At 38.8% G+C, this 26,491-nt stretch overlaps 1 protein-coding gene across 12 annotated transcripts in view; it reads left to right on the forward strand.

The window, feature by feature from the left end:
• The window catches only part of MYO1B (myosin IB), a 186,285-nt gene that overhangs the window by 86,203 nt on the left and 73,591 nt on the right, over positions 1-26,491 (forward strand). For all 12 annotated transcript variants that reach the window (XM_035305163.3, XM_035305162.3, XM_078328048.1 and 9 more), the window contains exons 4-7: positions 239-333; positions 10,497-10,601; positions 14,864-14,910; positions 18,777-18,840. In XM_035305163.3, the coding sequence (XP_035161054.1) occupies positions 239-333; positions 10,497-10,601; positions 14,864-14,910; positions 18,777-18,840 (311 nt within the window). The remainder of the gene's footprint in view (positions 1-238; positions 334-10,496; positions 10,602-14,863; positions 14,911-18,776; positions 18,841-26,491) is intronic.

The following is a 26,491-nucleotide window of genomic DNA, read 5'->3' on the forward strand; positions in this document are numbered from 1 at the left end:
ATATCATTAGAGTACAATAAAACAGTACCATTTTGGTTAGAATACATGGAAGAAGGTAACATGGGCCACAAAGGATGGGTTTATTTATTTATGGATTTTAAGAACTTACAGGAAATAAAATGGGATAGCTTGCTTTCCAAAGCATATCACAGTGACCCTTTAAGGAGCTTGTAGTTCCATCTGATAAATACATAATAATGATTGAATTCTAAGGACTTTTGTTCATTATCCCCTGCAGCTTTGCCCTGTCTGATGAAGCATACAGATCCCTAAGAGATCAAGATAAGGACCAATGTATTCTCATTACTGGGGAAAGCGGAGCAGGAAAAACAGGTAAGTCTCCTCCCCAGAATGACAAAGAGGACAAGTGGGGCCTCCTTAGCAAGATCTGTCACAGGGCTACTGCGAAGGTGCTTCTGCAGGAGGATACTCGTTAGGATTATAGAGTGTTCCCTGGACTCCCCAGAGAAACAAGGTGCCTATCCAAGGGAATTCCAACCATTATGAAGTCTAGTGCTGGATTCTAGACCTTTCTAGTGTAGTCTCTTGATGGTGCAAGTCTTTTTTACTTTTCTCCCAAGATATTAAACCTTTGTGCTCTCACAGATTCAAACTGCTTCCCCAAGGAATGCCCATTTATTTAGGTTTTAAGAATGTGCAAACACACTCTACCTTTGCTAAAAAGTGAGGGAAGGTACCAGGAAAATGCTAACATTCTACTCAAGAGTTTTCCTCTGAAGCCTGAAGAACTGAGATTTTTATATGTATTTTTTAGATCTGGCAAGCTTCCGTAAAACAGCCCTCCAAATGGAAGGGTTATGCTTTTTTCCTCTTGTGCTCTTAATGAAAGCAATTCATATGATTGGTGGTCTTGAGTGAGAAAATGACTTTACAGATGGTACCCAGCTACCTGGAAAAGATTCGGAAGAGCCACACTCTCTGAATCCAACCTTAGAAAGGTTAAAGCTGCTGTTGTCAGTGGGTTTTTTGATGGAACTGATGAGTCTGTGGAGGAGGAGGATGGTGAGGGAGATGGCATTTTCATAAAGTTTCATCTGTAAAATGCTTTTGTTTAATAGATAGATACGTGCACGTACATACACACGGACTACTGTGTATATACCATGAAATGTCTGAGTTTGCATATGTAATTGGTCAGTAATCTTAGTACCTGCCTAGCCCTGCAAAACAATGGTGCTCGGTGTCACCAAAGGGCTATACATACAAATTACATGTAAAACATAAGTGGAGTGAAGGAAAATCATATGGTGCTTATGAGAGCACATTACAAGAATTGGATTTTACAAATCTCTCATTATCTTGGTCCTGTCCTTCTGGAAACATCCTAACTTGTCAATATGCTTCATGAAATTGCATACCAAAAAGTAAACAGAATACTTCAGGTTTGGTCCTGGTTGTGATAGAAGTATTTCCCTCTTTTTTTTTTTTGAGGTGGAGTCTCACTCTTGTAGCCCTGGCTGGAGTGCAGTGGCACAATCTCAGCTCATTGCAACCTCCACCTCCTGGGTTCAAGTGATTCTCCTGCCTCAGTCTCCCAAGTAGCTGGGTTGCATACAGGTGCCCACCACCACACCCAACTAATTTTTGTATTTTTAGTAGAGACAGGGTTTCACCGTGCTGGCCAGGCTGGTCTTGAATGCCTGAGTTCAGGTGATCCACCCGCCTTCGCCTCCCAGAGTGCTGGGATTACAGGTGTGAGCCACCGTGCCTGGCCTATTATCCCTCTTAATGTTGATTCTGGGCTTCTATTAATATAAAACATGTACTGATTCATACTGGTCTCTAAACCAAGCAAGATATTATAGGGTTTTGTTTGTTTGTTAGTTTTTGTTTTTTGTTTTCTTTTCACAGTAACTTTCATTAGGTCAGATCTGCTCAGTCTAGTATGATGAACAAAATTATTTTAAACCTACATGTAGAATCTGGTGCTTATTTGTATTAGTTTTGGTTCATTGTTATAACCTCTTGAGGAGCTGACAAATCCTGATTCTTTCCCTTCCCTTAGGATTGCTGTCATTTTGCTGGGTAATAATGATAGTAGCTAACCCATGTTCAGCACTTATCATGTGCTGGACACTGTGCTTATTCAACATATTACATGTATGAGATAAATATTTTTGGTAATTCAATTTTTATGATGGGAAAATAGAAACACAGAAATGTTAAGCAATTTTTCAAAACGTATACAGTGAATAAGTGGCAGAGCTGGGATTTTGAGTGTAGGCAGTGTAGTTCTAGAGTCCCTGCTTTTATCCACTGTACTAAGCTGTGTCTCTGTACCTTGAACATGGTTCTTTCTGAGTGCCATACTACCATTGCCCATGCTGGTAAGTCTCTTTCAGCTAGCCTCCCATGTCTCCTTAAGGGAGGGATTTTGTTTTGTGTCTCTACTACCTAATTTAATGCCTGGCATACAGTAGGCAGTCAATCAGTACATATTTGAATGATTGAATGAACATCATGTACTAATCCAAGGAGCAAGCCTCCTCTCTTTATTTAAGTAATTGACAAAAACACTAATGTATTTACTGCCTGTCTGACATCCCCACTTGGGGTCTGACACGCATCTCAGACTAAGCATGTACAAAAAGGAACTCTTGATTTCTCTCTTTACCCTCCTATAACCAACCTTTCTGATCTCAGTAAATGAGACCACCAATGAACCTCATTATCATACTAGAAGGTTTTTTATCCTTGATTTCTTCCTTTCCTGTATTTCCCACATCAAATCCATTTCCTAATTTTGTCAGTTTTGTCTCTAGAATATGTATTATACCAGGTTGTCTCTTCCTTTTCTTTGTGTCTACATGGAGGCTCACAAACCACCAACCATTATCTCTCTTGAGGATTATTTGTAGCAATGTCTAATGGGTTTCTCGCTCTCTATCTTTATCATCTCTGTCTCTGTCTCTGTCTCTCTCCTTCTCTCAATCTATGAGAACTTTTACCAGGACATGGGCATCTTGAGAAATTGCTTTTACCCCTTATGTCACTAACCAGTTCTTTCAGGTGAAACAATTTAATTCTTAGAAGCAGCACAGCTTCTTGTTTGCCTCCAGGTTGACCAATGAAAATGATGACAAGGCAAGTTAGAAACTCTGTTTCTTGCTGAAGCTGTTTTGTACTGATGCTGTATCTCATGCCCACCCCTCCCTCTATTTTATTTGACTATATCTACAAACCCACATATCCACTTCACATTGCTTCGTTTTTAGTTTCACTTGGAAGAAGAAAAGAAAATATTCCTAAGCCTCTTTCATTCTTACATTCTTTAGCTTGTTAGTCTTCTTTGTGACTAATGATTTTTTTTTTAAAGGATTTTCTAATTGTATCAATTCATTCTTAAATGAGTCATCAGAAGTGGGTTGCGGTCATTGTTTTGATGGGTCTTGGCCAGTTCTTCTCCTCTGGAACATGTGTTCTAAGAACACAGCATGTCCACTACTTAGCTATGTCAGTGTGTGACATCCGCCTTCTCAGAGAGTTCTTAACACTACCACTTCCTCCTGGAGCCAGATTCCATCTTCTGCTGGGCTCATGTGTCTTCCTTACTGAAAAACTGAGTGGAGGTTGCTGGTGCTGTTTCAGAGGATTGGCATCCATTTTTCTTAGGAAAAAAATAAACACCACCCTCTTTCTTTGGTAGAACTCTAGTAGTAGAATGGAGTTTATTCTTCTTTTTTCATAGTTTCTCTTGATATTTTTCTGCTTGACAATTTTTCCTATTCATTTCAGTGCCCAAATCACCACTTGAAATCCTCTTCTCCTTGTCATCTTCCCTGGATTTAGTCCTTCTGGGATCCTGTTGCCCTTTATCATAAGCTGGAAAATGGACAGCACTTTTTTAGGACTTGTTGCCTTTTCCTCTGGTAGGGCCATTGTGTTTACAGCACATAGGATTAGGTGCTGCCTTGGGGAGGAGGGTACAGCAGAGACCCTAGAGCATTGCTTCTCAAATCTGCAATGAAGCATCAGTTCCAAATCTCTTGTTGATCATTACTAGAAAAGCGAAATAATAGACAACATAGGACATTTTAACCTAAATTTTTTCCTTTAGTTTCAGCAGGCATAAGAAACAACCAAATTACTGCAGAAAGTTTTAAAAGCCTACTTGCATGTGTAAACCAGTAGTCTGTGGATTGGCCAACTTTGACTCATTCAGGTCCTTGGACCATATTTTGAGTAATACTGCCTAGAAGTCTCTCAAAGCATTTATGTGGTTTTTGAGCCACTGTGCTTCTTGGACCCCATGATGAATTAAAGTCTTGGGTGCTTTGGCTGTAAGATTCCTGGTGCCAGGAGGTGGATACTGCTCCTGAGAGTGGTTGCTTTTAAATACCCACTTAGCTACATGCTTGGTAGCACCTAGCCCTCCAGTCCTTTTCACTTATAGAGCCCAACAGCTTCTCCTGCCTCTCAGTCCGCTGTAGACATACAGTGGTTTGCTGACTTATTCCTATTTTCTTTCTTTTTGAAAGCAATGGTACAAAAACTACTTAATATTTCATGATGGTTTTGATTGTCATTAGACTACCAAATTGAGTAAAGCCAAGAATATGTGTGTTGTTTAAAGTCTCTGTTTCGTGGAGATTAGAGAAAAATAAAATGATGGAAGATAATATAGAAATTGCAGTATAGTTGTACAAGGAATTTAGTGGGGGGGGTTCATCTCAATTTTGAGCACAAGAGGGATGCCAGGCCATTTTGAAATGTCATATAATCTTATGCACTAAAATTGTTTTTGTGTACATGTGTTTATTGAAATTTTTGTTTTAGTAAATAGATGAAAGAAGACGATTAACATTTATTGAAGGCCTGGAATGTGCTGTGTACTTGGCATATAATATCACCTTTCAATAAAAATATTTCCTTAATAGTTTATATAGAGCCACCATGCAGTATTAGAGAGCTTATTTTATAAGAAGTAATTAACTTAACTGGGTCATAAACCCTCCTTGGCAGATGATGATGTTATTAGTCTTAAACATTGGAGACACTCTTAAGCTGCAGAGTTATATAACCTGGGCACTTAGGGAGAGGCATGAACTCTTTTGAGTCCTTTGGGGTGCTATTTAATTCATTACTGCGTTGCTAAATAAAAAATTCATCAGACCTCATAAAAGTGCCCACGTATTTTTAGGCATTGAACTCACAATTCACTCCCATGAATACAAATGGTTTGTGGAGAACCTTTCAAGCACTGATGGGGGCAGGGAGGCAGAATATGAGGGAACCATTAAAACTACATTTTTCCAAGAACATCAGAGTAAATATCTGGGCCTGAGAAGATGATCCCAACATTAGGAAATACAATTATTTATTTGGTTTCTAATTTTACAGTTATATCAGTTTCTAGGAACTCCAGTCATCTGCTGGAAGAGTTATGAAGCCTGCCTTGCTCATTAAGACCTTTGGTTTTAAACCCTAAATGACCTTTAAACATTTGCAGTCATTCTCCAACCGGACAATGACAGAGATGCCACTGACTTACCATAGCCTAAACATTGCTGGGCATTTCACAGCGTTGAACATACCCACACTGAAGAATAGATAAGTGAACTCAAGGCCAAAATGTAGCGATCTTTTGTTTCTCCCCTGTGTGAGAAAGACCCCTCTCCATCCGTGTGTTTTGTGTAAGTTATCAGAGATTTTGTGACCCTTTTTCAGAATAGTATGACATCCAGTCTTATTTCAATAAAAACATCACCAGTTGTGACTTCCCTTTTAGCGAAGGCTGTATCATTGCAGGGCCCATGAGTTTAGTACTCTGGAAAAGTTCACTGCAGCCTATTAGATTATTTGGATGTGTGGGAGCTGGGTTATTTTGCAGCACAGCAAACTCGGCTGCTAAAAGGTGGTTCCTGTAAGCTACAGAGTGCTTCTTTCATTGCACAGAAACATGGCTTCATTGATTTAGGCATTCACTCTTTAGCCCTAACCTCTGGTTTAGGGCTCTGAACCACCAGACCTACAAAAGCTTAATTCCTAGAAACTTTGGTGTCTTAACTAGGGAGATAGAGGGGTAAAAAAGTAGATAAATAAATGTGTATTAATAAATGTATGGCCCTCTCTATATGCCATATGACGTGTATGATCGATATGTGACATATGATATTACCTATATCTGTGAATGCATCCATAGAGACCTGTTAATCCTGGATGAATTTATCAGAAGCTCTGTGAAAAAAATTGCAGAATAAGCCTTGCCTGTCCTCATGCCTTTTTTTCCCTGACACAGTGATTGAATCCATGTGGAGCCTGCTCAGTTAACATACATAGGTTTAGGTATCTTAGGCGTGAGATTCCCATCCTTTTGTCATCATCACAATTGTCTTTCCTTGAATTGTTTTCCCTTTCTCATTCACCTTTCACTACTTTACAGTGCTTTCTTTCATTAAAGAGATGACTATATATGAATTTGTATAATTCTATTATGTGATAATTACATGATAATACACAGCATATTACAGTACAGTGCAAGGTGTCAGAGAATACTGAATTCAGTTATTCTTACTCTTACAGGACTTTAAAATCCCCACAGATTTAAACTGTCATCTCTCCTTCCTTTCTGTTGTTTATAGAAATTAATTCTGATCCAGAAGTATGTTGTAACAGGCCCTTTGTCCATTAGTACAGAATATGTGTTAAATCCTAAATGTTCTGCCATTTTCTGATAAGAGATTTTGACCCCAAAGACTTCATGTATTTTGTTAGTCTAGCTGTTGATGAATTTTAAGATTCGAGTTACATTCCAACATATATATGTAAGTTTGCCTATGTAAAGTATCTACGAGTTAGAAAAAATGATGAACTGATTAGAATTAATTCTAAGCAATGCTGTTACATTTCGTCTATTTTAAATGACAATATTCTTGTATTTAACAGTCAACATAATTCAAAACCCAGACTTTGAAATATGGTGGATGATATTCAATTTTTGATCCTCCTCAGAAATTCATTTTTCGTTTATAGAGGTTATTATGTAAAGATTTGATTTGTATAGGTATATAAATATTTGAATACAGATCCAAATTTATTTGAACCTTAGCACCAAAGAGCAAAAGGGAAATGAAGCACAGAGCCTCGTGAGATAACTATTATTTCCAGTTTCCAGCAAGGTGAAATATTGTGAAAACAGTTCCTTAAAATATGTTGGACCTTGCAATTCCTCCTTACTGGTTTACTAATTTCTCTAAAGTAGTACCTATGTAATGAACTGGCTGAGTTAAAGCTCAAGTATTATCAGGAAAATTATAAGAGTTGTCTCTTTTAAATAGTGTGACTCTTACTCTCAGCTCCCAAAAATGACTTGTTAAGATGAGTTTAGTAGTAGAATCCCTGAAAATAGAAGAATCTGAAGTTATTTTTAACAACTTGGAAATAAATTGTTAAAACAACTTGAACTTTATCCTTGAACTATATTTTAAAATTATATTTGAATTGCTTAAATAGGTTTTAAAGTTAATAAAGTGATTCTTAATTCCAGTCTAAATTAATCCATCTTCATATGCTTTATATGCCAAGAGATATTGTGGACTTATATATACTTTAACAGCCAAATAAATGATATAAGCCTGACCCAAATTCCGGAAGATCTGCTCCTGGTGCCATTTTCAAACACATTGGACCCTGAGAGAACTTAATCCATCTTATTCTGGCCGTTAAAAAGATCTCTGAGAGGTCAAATTAATTCTAGTAGCCACCAAAAGGTTCTCATTCTTGGTTGATTCTCCCCTCCATCCCCGTCCCCCTCCCAAGTCAGTTGTTCCTTAAGTTCATCCTGGACCAGAACAGGTTTTCAGAGGCTCAGTATGGCCACGAACCTGAATTCTGAGGTTTGGCTACAATAAGGTTCACAATTACCGTAATAAACAAAACAGCCCGGCCTAAATTTTACATATTTTTTGTAAGTTTACCTAAAAGAAAACTTACCTTGTCATCTAAAATGTGTGTGTTAGTATGAAATATTTGCCACTGTCTAAGACAGTTATTTTGCTGATAAATGTCTTCAGTTTTCTAGTATTACAGTGGATAGAAAGGCCAGAAATTTATGTCAAGAAAGAAGCATGTACATAATATATGTGAGTGTTCAGGTGGACTGGGGAACAAAGAATGCCCCTAACAATGCAGAAAGATGAGAAAGCAAGCCTGGAGGGGATTGCTTCCCAGGCCAGACTACAGAATTGGATGCTGGGTGATGGAGGAGAGCTACCCCAGGCCTGGAGACTAGATAGCACAGATGTTAGGAAACTTCTGGGAGGGCAGCCTCACCTGAACTGAAAGGCAGAGAGCCTAGAAAGTGTCCTCAAGTGAGCAGAGAAGAGCTATAGCTTGGACAGGAGAGTGGAGAGCAATGTGGCCCCTAGGAGTCAAATGAAATATAATAATATATAAAGTCTTTGTCTGTAAGTGACGGCCCAGGACAGCCTGAATGCTGTAACAGGATTATCTATATATAATTTACTGACTTTTCTACTTAAGCCATGAGAATAATGGAAAATGTAGTTGAGGAATTTTAAACGTTGGAGGTTGTGTTATGTGGACAGTGAGTGCCCTGTGAAAGAAGGGCATTGCAGAGATGGACAGGTTGTTTCTCATTTACAGTCTTTAAAGGCAGGCAGCTGAAATCAACCATCACAGATGACCAGATGACCTATTTGGACTCCTTTTTATTACCCAGGAAGCAAATTGGAGACAGTTGCAGCCAACCATTGAAGAAATACCTAATGTCCCACCATAGTTCTGGGCTCCATGGGATTGTTTAGTTCCTCCTTAATGTGTTTGCCAGGACTCCAGAAACAGTCATCTTAGGACTTGAGAGCTCTCTGTGACCTGCATAGATTCTTGGTCCTCACTGGCTCCTGTTGATTGATGCTTTTAGGTTGCTCAAAAGCCCTAAGGAACGTGTTGGGCAGTGTGCTCAAAGTGGCCTTCCAGTTGTTCATATGTTATTTTCCCAATGGTGGGAGATGGGATGGGAATCTACCTGCAGGCCTCCTGTGAGACAGTTACGATTGCCTAATTACACCTGTAGACAGAGACACCATCCCTCCAACCTGGGGGGTGGCTCATCTGCCCATGGACAGTTTCAGTAGAGCAGAGACTTGAGACAAAGCAGGATTTGGAAAGATTGGTTTCCTTACCTCAACTACCCAGACTAAGGAGTATGTATTTTTTTTGCCAACATAAAATAGTCGAGTATTTCCTGGCTCCTGGCTATGGAACATTATAACAGCTAATTAGGATAGCCCAGTGGAAAACAGATTCTGTAGCAAATAAATTAGGGAAGCATGGCATTGTAGATCCTTTTTCGGAGTTCTGCAGTGCATATGATCATATTAAAAAGCTCTGAGAAGCCTTTTGATAAAGAAAGTGCATCTTACTCACTGTGGCTCCACATTCATTTGACTTTGGACCTCATTTTCCTTAAATATCTATTAACATTCCTTGGAACTCAGTGTTAAAAGGATCAGGAGCTAGGAGTTAGATCCTGAGAGGAGACACAGACTTACTGATAGGAAAAGGATAATGCCACCAAAGACGTGTTTTGTCTACCTCTCAGTTTGAGCTAAGAACTTTTTAGGTGGTTTTAGCCTTTGCCTCGTGACTCTTCAGCAGCTTTTTTGAGGGTTGCTAGTGAAGCCTATTAAGATTACCATGCCTGGAAAGGGCTGTATTTTTTTGTTATTAAATCCTTACATTGGGTACTTAGTTTTTTAATTCAGTTGAAGAATAATAAATTTGGTCTAATTATGACCAAACCATGTTTTTTTCTTTTTTTGAGATGGAGTAGCTCTGTTGCCTAGGCTGGAGTGCAGTGGCATGATCTTGGCTCACTGCAACCCCTGCTGCTTGGGCTCAAGTGATTCCTCTACCCCAGCCTCCCAAGTAGCTGGGACTACAGGCTTGCGCCACCATGCCTGGCTAATTTTTGTATTTTTGATAGAGATGGGGGTTTCACCATATTGGCCAGGCTGGTCTTGAACTCCTGACCTCATGATCTGCCCACCTCAGCCTCCCAAAGTGCTGGGATTACAGGCATGAGCCACTGTGCCTGGCCGAGCAAACCAGTTTGATTTGGAGCATATCATTCTTTTAAACTTTAAAAATACATTTGGTAAATATATCCAGGTTACCAAGTTATTTTTGGCTTATCAGTATATAATATAGTAATTATATATAAATGATTGCTTTAAGAAGATAATTCTGAAATTTTGTTGGCCATGCTATTAAGCAATTTTTTAACAGCCCAGTGATAATCTTTAAGCACAATTTTTATTATGTCTGAATTAATGACATGTCACTGAATAGAAAGCACAAATATTTTTAAAGTTTTCCAAAACATTATTTGCTCCCTCGGGAATAAAGACATTTGAAAACACCATTAGTGGATCTCCTCCCCCAGATTTCTCCTTCCCAAAAAGATTTTTTAAATTTCTGCGTTATTGATTAATATGGCTTATTTTCATCCACAGAGGCCAGCAAGCTTGTCATGTCCTATGTGGCAGCTGTTTGTGGAAAAGGAGCAGAAGTTAATCAAGTTAAAGAACAGCTTTTACAGTCCAACCCGGTCCTGGAAGGTAGGATGCGATACGTACATTAAGTTGGTGTGACTCGGACAGTAGATTCAGTTATCCGGGTGCTTTGAGTACCTAGTCTGCTGGAAGGTATTCTGGGAGGGAAGGGGAAAGAAGAAATTCAGGCCAAGACCGGCTGAGCAAATAAGCTGTGTTCTTGAACCTCTTGGCCTCAGTATTTAGCAGAATAGTTTACTGATGTAAAATGAGCTTCCCCACTTAACAATCACTTTTCCCCACTCTTTTTTTATTTGAATTATTTAAATTTTGATTAAAAATAATCAACCGATTATTTGCATTTGATGGTGCAGTGCTATTTCATTATTCAGGTTAACACTGGTGGCTGATTATTTTTGTTGTTAGGGAAATGAGGGCTCAGCCAGAGAAACACTTAAGGACCCATTTTTTCCAGGGCAATAGAAAGCCTAAACCTGACTGGAGAGTGCACAGATTCTCTAATTAGCTCTCTGTATTAGTCAGCTTGGGGTGCCATAACAAAGTGCACAGACTGGGTGGCTTAAACAACAGAAACTTAATTTCTCAAACCTCTAGAGGCTAGAAGTTCAAGACCAAGATCCTGGTCAGGTAGGTTTCATTCTGAGGCCTCTTTTATTGGCTTGTAGGTGGCTGCCATCTTGCCATAACTCATGTGACCTTTTCATTGTGCTCGAGTGGGGAGAGACAAGAGCAAACTATCTGTTACCTCTTCTCAAAAGATGACCAGTTCCGTCCTGAGAGCCTCACCCCTGATAACAACATCTCACCTTGATTCCTTCCAAAGGCACCACCTCCCAATGCTGGGTTTTTAAGGGGTAGGGCTTCAACATATGAATTTTGCTAGGAGATAAGCATTCAGCCCATAACATCATCAGAAAACAAAGATAGAAATGAGTTTACTTAATGCCATAGAGAATGGCATACAACATCAGTATGAACTACCTTGGCACTGGAAACAGTATATCAGAGTCTTTCCCTATTGATGGCAAGTCATTAAACTTGCTTTATGGCCAGGCACGGTGGCTCACACCTGTAATCCCAGCACTTTGGGAGCCCGATGCAGGCAGATCACTTGAGGCCAGGAGTTTGAGACTAGCCTTGCCAACAAGGTGAAACCCCTTCCTTCTCTACTAAAAATGCAAAAATTAGCTGGGCATGGTGGCATACACCTGTAATCCCAGCTACTCAGGAGATTGAGACATTAGAATCACTTGAGTCTGAGAGGCAGAGGTTGCAGTGAGCTGAGATCATGCCACTGCACTCCAGCTTGAGCAACAGAGGAATGCTCTGTCTCAAACAAACAGACAAAGAAAAAAACCTTGTTTTATATTACACGTGACAGAGGGAGACTGTCTCAAAAAAATGCTTTATAATGTAAGCATGTCTTTGCTGTCACTTAACATATTTGTTGTGATGGAGTAGGGTTTCTCAGCCTCAGCACTATTGTACTGCTTACATGTTGCTGTGGAAGGATGTCCTGTGCATTGTAGGATGACCTGTCCTGTGCACCTCTGACCTCTGTTAGCTGCCAGTCGCACCCCTGCTCCTAGTTGTGACAGTTGAAAGTGTCTCCAGACATTGCCAGATGTCCCCTGGGGAATCAGAACCACCCCTGATTAGAATCTCTGGGCTAGATAGTTTGGTGGAACCTTTTGGTCCAAGTCATGGAAGGATGACATTCAGCATGGATTAAAGCAGAACTGCTTTAGGGTAGTTTTTCCCCCAGTATGGAGAGTTAAAACCCTGCCCTATTGTCTGTCGTTTGTACCCAGGCCCAGCCTCTCCTGCCCTTTCATAGAGGCTCCTGAACTCTGAGCATTCACTGTGACCCCAAGACACACTTCCATGCTTCAGTTTCACCGTTACAAGGAGATACCATGCAGCTGTATCCCCAGTTAGTAGCATAAGAGAGAAATGAAGGCAAATCATCATTTTGATCTTTCCTCCATTTCAGTACCTTAATAATAAAGCTATTATGGAAAGTGGTATCTCTCAATTTAATTGTTCTAATATTTGACTTTTTATTGTCTTTTGCTTTTAAGTTAGGGTGCTATATTTGCTATATGTCTCTATATGCTTATTTTAAGAATGCTGTGATGTAAAGGAGAAACGCTGAGGAATGCTGTCGCCTGCATCTGTTTATTCCGTGGTATTTGGAACTAGGCTCCAGTGCAGGAAATGGAAGAAATGTCCACTGTGGGCATGCATTATCTTTTATGGGAATGCTTTACTTTTTAACTGGAGCTGCTACTGTAAATGAAAGTTTAGAACAATGAACTTAAAAAAACCAATTGAGGAATGTGTCTCAAGTGTTCTATAATGGAACACTTGCTTTTTATTCTGTGGCTCATAATAAAAGACTTTAGTGTTTAGCGTTGTGTTTAGTAATGTGCAACTCAGATTTGTTTGATGAAAAGATGGTTTATGGCTTGCAAATAGCACCCTGAATAAAGTTTCTTTGAAGCAATTCCTTCACTTGCCCCTGACCTTCAAGCCACAATAAACTGTCCTTTATGCATCAGCATCTCTAATTGGACTTGGGCTGTGCAAGTTAGCTAACTTGGCAGCCCTGCTTTTTCACACCCACCACAAAAGACTAGCCTGTGAAAACACAAGAAATGTCATAGTCTTCATGATAACTGGGTCAATACACACCATTATCAAGGTTGCATTCATGAAAGCCTTTTAACTGGTGGTGGATATGAGATAAGAACAGGAACCTCTCCAGCAAGCAACCTTTTTGAGTATTTTTAGTGTGCAGATTTCTTCACTCTGTATAGCATCTCAGCTCATCTTCTCTTGAAGACAGAATTTGCTCCCAGGGATCTACCAAACCATACTCAGTCCAAGCACCATCTCTAAGGCAAAGAACTTTGCCTTTATTGACTTTATAAATGTTGTCTTAGCTTGAGCAACTATTTTTTAAGAATCAAAAACAAAAAAACCACCCCACACAAAATACAATGCATCGGTGTGGCTGCTGAATTGCCAGTTAACATATGTAAGCATACACCCTCACTCCTCGATCAGATGACTGCTTTCAAAACTCGGACCAGATTACCAGATTTTAGCTCGTAGTTCTCGTTTGAACACTCAATAGTCTAATCTACTCCCTGTTTAATTTGAAGAAGTTATGGAGAGTTCCAGAAATTCGATGCTTAACCTCTGACTCCAAAAGTTTTTTCTGGTTCACCACATCATCATGCTAGCTGCCATGTGGCCTCTGGATCCCAGTAACAGACTGGGCGGGTGGGGGGCTTGGTAGAAACGGAGGATCTCATTCCCGTCTCAGACCCATTGAACCTGAGACTGCACTTCTCCTCATGTAATTAAAGTTTGAAATGGTAAAGATGGGCAGGGCGGTTCTTTCAGAGCATCAAACAGGGATTGCCTCTACTTGCACAACTTGTTTTTATGCTGCTTAATCTTCTACTACCATGGCCCAGGTTAATTTGCTCCTATCTTGTGCATAGGTTTGGTGAAAAAAAATCCTTTTACCATATGACTCCATGCTATTCCCTGTGTTAAACAGGAGCATTGTGTGCCTAGAGCAGGGTCAGCCACATGGTTCTTAAATGCCCTCCTTTAAAGGGAGTCCTGGATATGTCACCAGGAAACAGCTAAGATTAGAACATTTGTATTTTGCATTATGGGCCAAATTGTTTTTCTTTATTGTCTGGAAAGTTTCGCCTAGGTCTGATGCACATAAACTGAAGAGAAACCATATGGCACTTTTAGCCTATTAGAAATGACTATTGTTTCCAGATTTCTTACTCTTCCTGTATAATTAATCATATTTAAATAGCTTTATTTTAAAATTAATGAAACAATTTAAAGGTTCCATTTCCCATGATCTGGAAACTTCAAGGTCCATAAAGCCTTTGATAATATTAAGTAATCTCTGAAATAACCTTATTCAGTGATGCTAATCATAGAAGAGCATAAAGCCTGGCTTCCTGGTCACTCGACTGCTCTCTAAAAGTGTTAAAAGGTGTTAAATTAGATGAGATTAAGTTTACAGTAATACTTGAAAAAATTCCATGAATCATAGGAATGATTCTCTTTTTCTATGAACTTGTAAGACATGGAAGTTTAGCACCTTACTGAGATACTTCTGTTAGGTATATTTCTATGGAAGTTTTGGACAGAGATGTCATTGCTACAAGTTGTTTTTTCCAGAAATCATAGATTTCAAATACCGTATTTGCTTTATCTTTCTGCTTGAGATTATTTTTTTCTTAACCATACATCTGTTTCTTTCCTACTAGCTTTTGGAAATGCCAAAACTGTAAGGAATGACAACTCCTCTAGATTTGTAAGTATTTGTATAAGCCTAAGTGTTAACACTAATATTTAGCTCATGTATGTTTAAACAACCAGTAGATGTTTAATATTTCTTAATACACACATTTTTAAAATAAGAGGAACATCATCTCTATTGAGACACCGAGTTCTATAAGAACTCTTGGTTTCTGGAATTTTCCTTTTGAATTCTTTTTGAAGTAACAAGCTATTTTTATCATGTTTTCTTGACGTCTTCTATCATAAAATCCCATAAGCAATTTAAATGAGGCTATTTAGAGTAAAACTTTACTTATCTGAGTTTGGGTATTTAGAAATCAAGAATCAGAAATTAAGTAAAGAGAAAGATAATCTGGATGTCAAGTTTATGGTTAGGGTGTACCCTACAACCCTTGTCCCTTACTTAGAGTGTCCAGAAAGGATGGCATGTATATTAAAATTTAGTGGAGTTAAAGTCCATAGGCTTGGCAACAGATGCATGTGTGTGGGGCGGATGTGGGGCTGTGGAGTAGAACTGAGTAATAAAAACCGAATCTAATTGGTGTTTTGAGCTTGATTGAGTTGGAAAATGCTCCTTCTGCCTACAGGGTCCGTCTTTCTAGCCTTGTCCCGCACTACTCCCTTGCCTGTGCCTTGCATGTTGACACAGTGGGTTCCTCCAGCGGGGCCATGCTTTTTGGTGCCTCTGCCCTTTACAAAGACACAGCTGCCTAGATGCCGCTGCAGGAATGTTGAGTCTGATGGTGGTGTTTTGAAATCAATGTATACATTTTTATAATAAGAGATCATTTGTTTTATGAACCATCTTCTCACATACATTACTAACTGCCACCAGAGACAATTTTGGTGATCTTATATAACTCCTAACCTGAGACCCTTCCTGACCTTTCTCCCCCTTCTTCTTTTAGATCCCTTTTGGCTCTTTCCTTCTTAAGGTTATTTTGTGCTTAAGGCAGGACAGTGACCTCAGGTGGAGATAGTTTTGATAGTTTAGAAAATGGCAGGCTAAATAAGGTTCCTAATTCCAAGGCTGTGAATTTTTCCCGTCAGATTAGCCCCTTAAGTTGTTATAACTGATTTGATCCGTGCCTTTTCCTGTTGTGGTAACATGGCTAATCTCATTACACAAATAGAAGTGAAGTATGAGCGATGGAAGTAATTCCAGTGATCAAGCTTCTTTATGTGATAGAGATTTTATTTTTGCTGTTTGAAAATTATATGCACACACAGTTTTTAATATTTGCAAATATATTTAGACTATAGACCATAAAAATGTAGAAACCCATGTTGCTTAAAAGGCTATCACTACTTAGTGATATTTGAAATCTAGTGAAAAGCTTGGCAGGTGATTTGGCTTATTAAGTAACTTCAGGAAAATTCTATTATAACAAGGGTATTAGGATATGAGATTAATACCTGATTATGGGCTAAATCATTTCATGCCCAGTTTTTAGCAGTTTCTCTGTTTTGTGGTCTGTGACTTGACTAGTAATATACCCATGTTTTAATTTTATAGCAGGACTCTACTGTATTTAAAGTCACTACTGTACATAACAGTGGTTTATATACTTGTGCTCCGGGGAAATTATAATTTATTTTCCTTGCAAACCAGTCTGTGTTGGTCTGGTTAAACTAGAATGAATTCCTTGACCTCTTCACTGAGCAGTCTGATAGACACTGCTATGTTCTAGTTAATGCTTGCTCATCGTAGCTGACATTTTGAACCTCCATTCCCACGGAGATGCCTCACAGTGTCTCCTCCCCACCACAGCAGCTCTAGTTTGACATATTGAGTTATTTCTGAGTGGACTAGTGACATGATCAGAACCCAGCTTTTGGCGGGTAATCAGGAAGTGGCTGAGTGGGAGGAGTGTCATTTCACTATCTACTAAATTCTCAGGCTAGCCACTCGTTGGTTTATCCCTGGTTGGCTTCCTTTTCCATTCTCCAGTGTTTATTCTACTCTCCTCAAACCTCCTATTTTTTTACTCTCAGTTCATGCTATTATGCCTACTTCACAGAAATCACCGTCATCATCAGAGAGGCCCTCAAACTGAGTTAATCCTGCTCCCTGGTGCCTGACCTATACATATGTCTATGTACACACCTTCTACCTAGGCTCTAGGTTCTATCATCTCCTATGGCCAGGGACCATCTTCTATCAGAATGATCCCGTCTTACGTGGTCAACCTCTGACTCCTTTGACAGAGTAACCATTCTTCCCCTCCTTTGTAGCTGCTTTGCCTCCTGGGTCCCCCACCTTCATGGAGGGCCTCACTGTCCACTCAGTGGCCTGGGCCATGTGACTGGACTTTTTTTTATCCTCTCTCATCGCCTATATCCAGCCTGGGCCTGTTACTGTGACACTCTGGATAGCTCTCAATTTGTTTACCTTTCTCTTTGGCTACTTCTGCTTAAAGCCACCAGCATTTCTTCCTTAATCACTGGAGCCACCTCCTGCCAGCTCCATTTACTCTTGCTTCTTCCCTGTTCATTCCACTTTAGCCAGGAAAATCTTGTAAAAAGGCTGGTTTGATCATGGCATCCTTGTTTAGGAGCCTTTAAGGACATGGCTTTGCTGTGACAAGAATATCTCAAAGTAATCATGTACTCCAGCTTCCCTCTCCAGTCTTGTTTCCCACTCATCATCCTCAAGGTTGCCAATTCTTATGCCTACTCCTTCCTGGTCTCCTACCTCCTTGCCTGCCTCACTTCTGCTGATACTTTGCAATCAAGGTGGGGCAGATTTCTTGCTCTCCCTTTGTGCCTGCTTCTTTGGCATAGTGCCAGGACCCACGGTAGGACTAATCCTCCTACACTGGAATGCCCTGTTTATCTGTCTCAATTCCCTACCAGAGAGTAAGCTCCTTGAAGGCAGGAACGATGCCTTGCTTTCCCTTGTGCCTACTTCAGCTTTGACGTGGTCGGTGGACATATCCTTATGAATAAGTGCAGAACTAAAAGGGTAGATGACGCATGATGATGAAAAAGAGAAGGTGCAGGACCATGCAGAAGCTGATAAAAAGGCACAAGTTACATTGTTGACCACGTTCCATGTGTTCATATTCCTTTCCCTTACCATCACTTTGAAAATTAATGAGTTAAAGTAATTCTTAGGACATGAAACGAAACCAAAGGCTTTACATATTAGATCAACGCACTTTTCCAAACAAGAAACAGCTGTCATGGTTATTCTCTTATACTTGTTACTCTTTAACTAGGCAATTATGGACCAGTTCTGTAACAATCAGAGTATTAAATTCCGTGTGTGTTTCTGTGTGTTTAAGATACCATCTATAAAGTGTAAAATGAACCTGCGTTATATATTGCTATTATAAGCTGGGTGAAAAGCCAAAAAAAGTAATAATGATCAATCTGATTCTGAGCTGTTCATAACATATAACCTTGTATTTGATTTGAGTAGATATAAAAACAGATCTCTGAATGTTCCATTTCATCTACCAATATGTTTCCAAGTTCCTAGCAATGGCTTAAAACATATTCTGCCAATAAAAAAAGACTGTCTTCCCAAGCAGTGTATATACAAGGACAACTTATTTTTCTCTGTTTTTATTTTTGAATTGAGTACATATCATCCAGAAGTTTGAAAGATACCTGAAATGGAAAAGTCACATGATGGCTGAGAAGACTTGTTCCTAAATTAGCAGTGGGTTATATTAGCTTTGAAGTAAAGGGGTATTTAGTATGAATTATTTATGGAGGCATGTTGTTTTGCGTCGTGGTTATATAAACTGTCTTTCTTAATTACATTTAAACAAATGTATAAAAATAAGGGCTTAGTATGCTGTTCTCTAAGAAGTACACTGAGTGAATATTTTGAGGTGAAGTAGAAAACTCACAAAAATCTTTCTTTGGCAGGGCAAATATATGGATATTGAATTTGACTTTAAAGGCGATCCGCTAGGAGGAGTAATAAGTAACTGTGAGTATTTTTCTTCAGTCCTTGTAAAGAAGTTCAGAATACTGAAACATATATTTATAGTTTTAGAATGGTTTAGATACTTGTGTCTTTGAGATATAAGAATATGTTTCCTTGCTTTATATTTAGACTTTAAGCTTTGCATTTCAGATTGTTTTATAATATAATTCATAAATCTTTTTAAAGATCACTTAAAATCTTTACTTTGGAAAAGCTTTTTAGAAGTTTGCTAAGTAAACAAATTCATCCTACTGTTTTTGATGTTCTATAGGTCTTTTTGAAATCCGATGGGTCTTTAAGGCAATCCAGTATGAAAAAAGATCCTCTAAGGGTTATTTTCTTTAACAAAATGTGCATGATAAAAGCCAAACTATAAATAATTGGTTTTAAATTAATAATTTTTGGAGTAATACTTATCCAATAAAAGGAATAGACCTGTACTTCAAATCTTATTTTGAGAAATTTTGCTTCTTTTCCAGTATATTTATATAATTGAAATGTGATATACTTGTTAGACAAAACAGATTAACATTCTTTAGATATGATTTGTGACTGTGAAAGTGAAATATTCTATGTGAAAGGTTAAAACACACACACACACACACACACACACACACACACACACACATGCAGATGAGGTCTGCTCATACTAGCCCAGGTTCAGAGTTTTCTTAAGTGGGTGTATGAGCGCCACACAGGGTTTTCAGTGTCTCTCATAAAAAGGCAGTATTGGCAGTGCTTTGGAGCTGTGGTGCCCCCGGCACAACCCTGTTGTCCCTGCTCCTCTTGGCTCATGGTTGATTAGTTTGAATAATGTCAGATGATGACTCAGGGCTTTGTGCACCCCCGGCCACAGTCTGGTTATCCTCTTGAGTTTTCTGGGTTTTTTGAGGACCATAGGACTGAAACTTCTCCTGCCCCTGCCTGCCTCACCATCCCATGGTGCTATTGGCATTATTAGAATTAAAAAGTTGAAGTTTAGACTTTAAAAAAGAAGAGCTGACTGAAGTACCCAAAGTGTGTGTGTTTATTTTTCTCATAACAATGGCATTTCGTCTTCAAAGAAATGTTATGCTGAACCCAAAAGATGGTACAGGCAAAATGAGACCTGATCTGGTTGAAGAGGCAGCGGGTAGCCCAGAATCCTAGCACTCTCAGATGCTACTGAGATCTTCCAGACTGGCCCTAGCAGAAGAATGCCATTTCAAAGTTATTATTTAGTAATTTGAGCAAACTATGTAACTGATTTGAAAAGAAAATTTTAATCATGATTCATAGAGTAACCATCTAGGACTAGAGCTTTCTCATCTTTGAAATAATAGGATTGAATTGGATGAATTCCCATGGTTCTCCCCATTTCCAGCATTCTGTAGTTTTTAAATAATTTAATTTCTGACTGGGCACAGTAGCTCATACCTGTAATCTCAGTACTTTGGGAAGCCAAGGTGGGCAGATTGCCTGAGCTCATGAATTTGAGACCAGCCTGGCCAACATGCAAAACCCCATCTCTACCAAAACACAAAAAATTAGCCAGATATGATGGCGCAAGCAGCTCAGGAGGTTGAGATAGGAGAATCACTTGAGCCTGGGAGCCAGAGGTTACAGTGAGCCATGATCGAGCCACTGCACTCCAACCTGGGTGACAGAGTGAGACCCTAGCTCAGAAAATAAAAAATTTTCCATTTTATTTTTTCCCGACTACACACTTTTGTATGCCATGTGTTGGGATTGTCCATGCTTGTAAGAATGTTTACTTATTAGAAAAATGCCTTGAAGAGAAAGGTTTAATATGAATTGAATTTGAATGGGATAGTTCTACTTAAGTTAAATGATTTCATACACCAAATATGGGAGTAAAAGTACTCGTGCAAACCCTATATGATGTAACCAAAGGCAAAGGATTATAACTCTGCCAAACTTGTTAGGCTAACTCCTTTTACAACATATGGCAGCTGATCAGAGCTATCCAACCAGTGGCATGCTTCAGTTTTAAGATCACCATTTTAAGGAATGATTATTTATTCTGAATAATATTCATGAGTCTTTTAGTACTTTCTTTTTGCAGAGCAAATTAACTCTAGCTGTAAAATTAATAAAACATAGTTTTAAAAAAAGTGAGAGTAGGTTTACTATTATTTTCATTACAGAACCTATAGCTAGACATTTTGGAATGATTTAATCAATATTACTCTCAAGGATTCTAGGAAAATAATTCAGGTTTACTTTATTATTATAAGGATTAGAAAACAACTTTGGTTTTAAATTTTGAAGTTTTAAGTTCTGAACACAAATGTCTTCTTGTCCCCTGATTCTTGCAGTATCCATGGAGAATAAATATTAAATGCCCAGTTCTTTTCCAATTAAGATTAATACATCTTCATGAATGGATTTCATATGGTATTTGTTACCATTTGTTCCCACAGTGAAATTATATTGAAATTTGTGGTGGTGGGAATACCATGGCATTTAAAGAGTATCCTTTGCTTTGGAGAGAAAAGGAATACATTAGTGGTAAGAGCAGGAAATTTCATCCTGTATAGAGAACTGACTCATAGGTGGTCACTGGGAGTTGCTGCCTTCTGGCAGAAGGGAGTTAAAGCAATGGATAAACCCACTTGTGTTCTATCCAAACTGCTAAAAGTTAGCTTCTTGTAGCTAGAAAAGAAGACAAGATTTGCTATTTTGTAGGAAGTATATTTTGCCTCCATTTCCAGCTGCTGTCTAGTGAAAGCATAGATTGTCATTGGCTAAAACTCTTACCTTGAAAAAGGCAGAATATCCCTTGAGCCTATTGTGTACCCAGGAAGTGGAAAAGAAAGCCCAGAAACTTCTCTCCCTCTTTCTAAAAGAGACAAATTAAGTCTGGAACTTAATTGAAAACTACGTATCCCTGACGTTAGTGTCGTTAAGAGATGTATTAAAATAGAAGATGGTAAAACATTTTCTTCAATAAAGAAGATGAAATATAGAAGTACATCCAAATGCTTAGATGATATAAAATAATATTTATCTTACTTTGTTAAGGTTTATTGGTCTCATTTATGTTTTTGTGTTTGGGGATTTTGCATCTAGTGTTACGAACTGGAAGCTTTTGGAATACAGTTTTTGAAATTAATATCACAGGCATTTGGTGTCAGTTTAGACATTGGAGAACATATGGTACAAGTCGCAAAGCATTCTATCTTCTGAAAGAATACCACAGAGAAATGCATGCTCTGAAGAAGCTGTTACCGTAGATGTGCATACACTTGAGCAAACTATGGACAAGAGATGTGGTTGTCTTGTTCACATTACCATGTCAAGAGCCTAGTGTAAGACCTGACACAGTAGGTGTGTAAGTGCAAACACGAGCAGGCTCTTGTCTCTTTTCCTTGTTCATTATTTGAGGCATATCAATGAGCCTACTTTTGCAACTCTTGTTGGTTTATCATGTGGTTTCCAATGTCTAAACAAAAAGACAGCAAATTACATTCTCTCTGCCTCCATGTCTTCTCTTTGAAAGGAGAATGACAATAGGACCTATTGCATAGGTTTTCCTAAGGTATAAAATAGTAATATGTACCAAGCACTTGTAATGGTGCCTGGTACATAGTGAGCACTCAAAAAATATTTGCTTTTTTTCACTGTAGTTATTTGTTTATTGTCTCTAGCCTTTCACCAAATACATGGTCTATAAGGGCTGAGCCTTAGTCTGGTTCGTTATTGAATGACCCCAACTAAAATAGTGTTGAATTAATTAAATTAATTAATTAATGATCACAAGTAATTATGTACAGTTGAGAGTTTTGTTGAGAAATGAAGTTTCTGCTTTATTGGAAGATTTTGTCTGAATATTTTGTGCTAATCATTTAAATTTCCTAAATCTCAGAAAAGCAAACAAAATTATTGGCAGTCAGACTTCTGTTACTTCTGTTCAGCTTGAAAAAAAAAATCTGCTAATTATGAAGGGAGGCAAATCCTGTGATTGGTCTATGTTCCAGTTATTCTTGCTGCACCACCTGACAACCCCCCCACCCCCCGGCCCCAATCTCAAACTTTGTAGAGTGTACAAGAAGTTTGGGTGTTTCAGAGTATTACAACTAGGTTCTGAGAGGAAAGTAACATCCTGGCAACCAGTGTTCCAAGAGGTTGAGGAGGAAGCCTGAAATAGCCTGGGAAAGCGTATGGCATGTCACTTCTGCTGGACTTTGTAGTCACAGTGGGTACCGGCTTGCACAGTTTCAGGGGCAGTGACACAGATCATACCTCTCAATGGAAAGAGTGTCAAACCATTTTTAATCATTTTATTTTAGACAGCTGCTGTCTGATACATTGTTTCCAGAAGTAGCAAAATAATTTCTCACCCTGTGTCCACACCCTTGATTAGTCCCCTCTCTCACTGACTCAAGGCTTGGCTGGGAGATTTATTTTGATCAATGGAACAATTAGCAAATACAGCACAACCAGATACTTGAGGAATGTCTATATATTGGAGTTTGTCCTCTCTTGCTGATCTTGGGAATTCACTATCACAACCATGTGAATGAGCCTGGATTAGTCTGCTGGATGAGGAGAGACACATGGAATGAACTGCTGGACATATAAATGAGGACATCTTAGTCCAGACAGCTGCCAGCCAGTCTGCCCACAGCCAGCCAACCTATGACCAAGCTCAGCAGAGATGAGCCAAGCTGGCTCAGGCCAGAACTATATAGCTGATGCTCACAATCATGAGCTAATGAATGGTATTGTTTTAAACTGCTGAGTTTTGCGGTGATTTGTTATGCAGCAAAAACCAACTGATACAGGGGTGTGATTGATAATATATCCTTTCCTTCATCCAGTTTGGAAGCACTTGTAAAATAGACACAAGAATCAAGCTGGAGAGGAAGTGGCTTTATTGCTGTTAAAGGCAGGGTTGAGGAAAGTGGGTTTTGGTTTATCCCCCAAGTAGGTGTGTTTGTAGTCCTCTGGCACCTTGGTAGTGAGGCAGTGATTGACAACACAAAGCAACTGCTAGCCTCTCCTTGTATGCATTGCCCCATCTGTCCTACAGCAGTGAGGAGTAGAGCCAGATGTGTGCACGGTGTGGGGAACCCAGAGAGCTGAGCCCTCTGCATGGCCCTTTCCTTCTGCAAACTTCACTGCTCAGTGAAGTCTTTCCTCCTGTCCTGGGGAGGAGTGAGTAAGGGGCCAGCAGGCTAGGGGAGTTATGCTAAGGAGACCCTTACATGTGGAAACATAAAACAAGGAAAAGGCCACCCTGCTCACAGTGGAGGTGGAGGATGGAGCAGGTTACTCTGGATTGCTTTGTTTTTTCACATTTCTTTTGAATTATGACACAGTTGGCTTATACTTTTATGTGCTGTCTATCTCATGGCATATTGTTTAATCTGTGTGTGTGTGCTGCATTCATGCCATTTTGTAGGGTATGGAACGTGATTTTACTCTTAAATCGTTTGAGATTTACAGCTTTGTTCTTCTTTTATATCATATATTTGATTTTATTGATGGAAAGTCATCAATAAAAGACATGAAACTGCCTATTAGAATACTTCCTAAAGGAAACTCTGATCAGTTTTCTGGGAATATGTGTATTGAGGTGAAATAGAAGACTCCCTGTGTGTGAGGCAATGGCTGACCCTGTCAATAGCTAGTGGATATTTATTAATAAAGTGTCTGTTTTAATCTGCCTTTTTAGAGTCATAAATCAAAAACTAAGATAATACATTGCCTAATTTAGAATACATACAAGGCTGGGCTTTTTTTGCTTTTTTCCCCATTTTGAATTTTAAAGCTCCTAAAGAGACGGAAATAGTCCATCATTGGTTGTAAGTATCTGTAGCAATACAACTGAAATCTCAAAAGAGCAATCCTGTGACGTGGTAATGGGTGACTTTATATGAAAGTAGATGCTTTCCCTTTATCTTGATTTTACTTTGTTGTTCTTTTTACAAAAATATGTTTACCATGAAAAAAGACTATGTATTTATCATGAAATGAGACTATATACAAATACTGAATAAGCCAGGTGTTGAAATATATATAAATTAACCTCAAATGAATGAATAAATTTGTGTTTGTTAGGGTAGTAATCAAGATAGTAAGAACTAGATACCTCATTAATTTTATTTCTTGATTGGGTCTAGAATTTTAGATTCAGATACATTCATGAACAGATTTTCAATTATTAAACATTAAATTTGCATCAGAAAACAATCTGCTGTGAAAAAACATATATCCTATATGTATAGAACAAAATCCTAATAATAAACAGTAATTAGGCATATAATAAACCAAGTTTTTCTTAGTGCTTTAAAGCCCAAGTTAATTTTTCCTATACAGACACTGGAAACCCTTTCAAAACTTTAATGCAGGCCAGGTGCAGTGGCTCACGCCTGTAATCGCAGCACTCTGGGAGGCTGAGGCGGGTGGATCACGAGGTCAAGAGATCGAGACTATCCTGGCCAACATGGTGAAACCCCATCTCTACTAATAAATACAAAAATTAGCTGGACTTGGTAGCGTGCACCTATAGTCCCAGCTACTCAGGAGGCCGAGGCAGGAGAATTGCTTGAATCTGGGAGGCGGAGTTTGCAGTGAGCCGAGACCACGCCATTGTACTCCAGCCTGGGAACAGAACAAGACTCTGTCTCAAAAAAAAAAAAAAAAAGAATAACTTTAATGCACTATGTCTAGCTGTCTTTCATTGCTGATTTTATAACTTCAGGATACTGACTTTTGAGTGAAAACTTTAAGTTGATTTCTTAAAATGCTGCAAAGTGCCGTGGAGGTGGGGGGAGAATTGTAATGTCATGGCATGCTAGATGCTTTAGATCCCTCAAAGCAAACCTGCAAATAGATGGAGGATCATGTGAGACCAGGGCTGTCAGAGCCCTGAGGTCAACGTTTATACCTTTTTTCTTTTACTGTAGTACACATGCACAGTGACTGAATGATTTGTAAAAGATATTTGCCCCATTTTAAAAATCTTTGAAATTTGTCATGAGTGAACCTTCTTAGTTGTCAGTCTTGAGGGTCATGTTGTTCGTTTTCAGAAAAAGTATAGAAGAGATTTTAGAATATGTATCCCAATACATAAGTAAACATAAAATACATAAGTAAAATACATTAAGTTCATAATCAGGATTTTCCACTGAAACTACCATCAGTTATGCCATTCCTTCACGGTGCTTTGGTACTTTTTCTTCAGGAGTGATTAAGGAAGACGAGAGGAAGAAGGTTGATAAATTATAGTTGTTTAGATCACTGGCACATGCTTGTTGTTTAATGTATCCTTTTGCTTTAATGAAGAGGCATAAATTCACTGAAAGAACCTAGATGCTTTTTTCAGAATGTTCATCTTGGAGCAACTGGAGAGGAGGCACAGGGTCTCAGTGGGGCAGTCAGTTTGAGTCTTGGCCTTTCAATCAGGCTTTCATTAGTCTTTCTCACCTCACAAGACAAAGCAGATTCTTTCATAATTAGCCTTAATCAAGAATTTAGATCACTTCTTTTTCCAGGAGAGGAGACTATACATAAAATAATGAAGTTTTTATCATACTATCTAATTCTTCCTCTGTTACATTCCAAGGTATGGGATGTGATTTTTTTTTTCTTCCCAACCAATACAGGTCTTTATATTTATTTGTCTGTTAAAAAACTTCATCCTCCA

This window comes from Callithrix jacchus, chromosome 6 (genome assembly GCF_049354715.1).
Source record: "Callithrix jacchus isolate 240 chromosome 6, calJac240_pri, whole genome shotgun sequence".
Classification (NCBI taxonomy): Eukaryota; Metazoa; Chordata; class Mammalia; order Primates; family Cebidae; genus Callithrix; species Callithrix jacchus.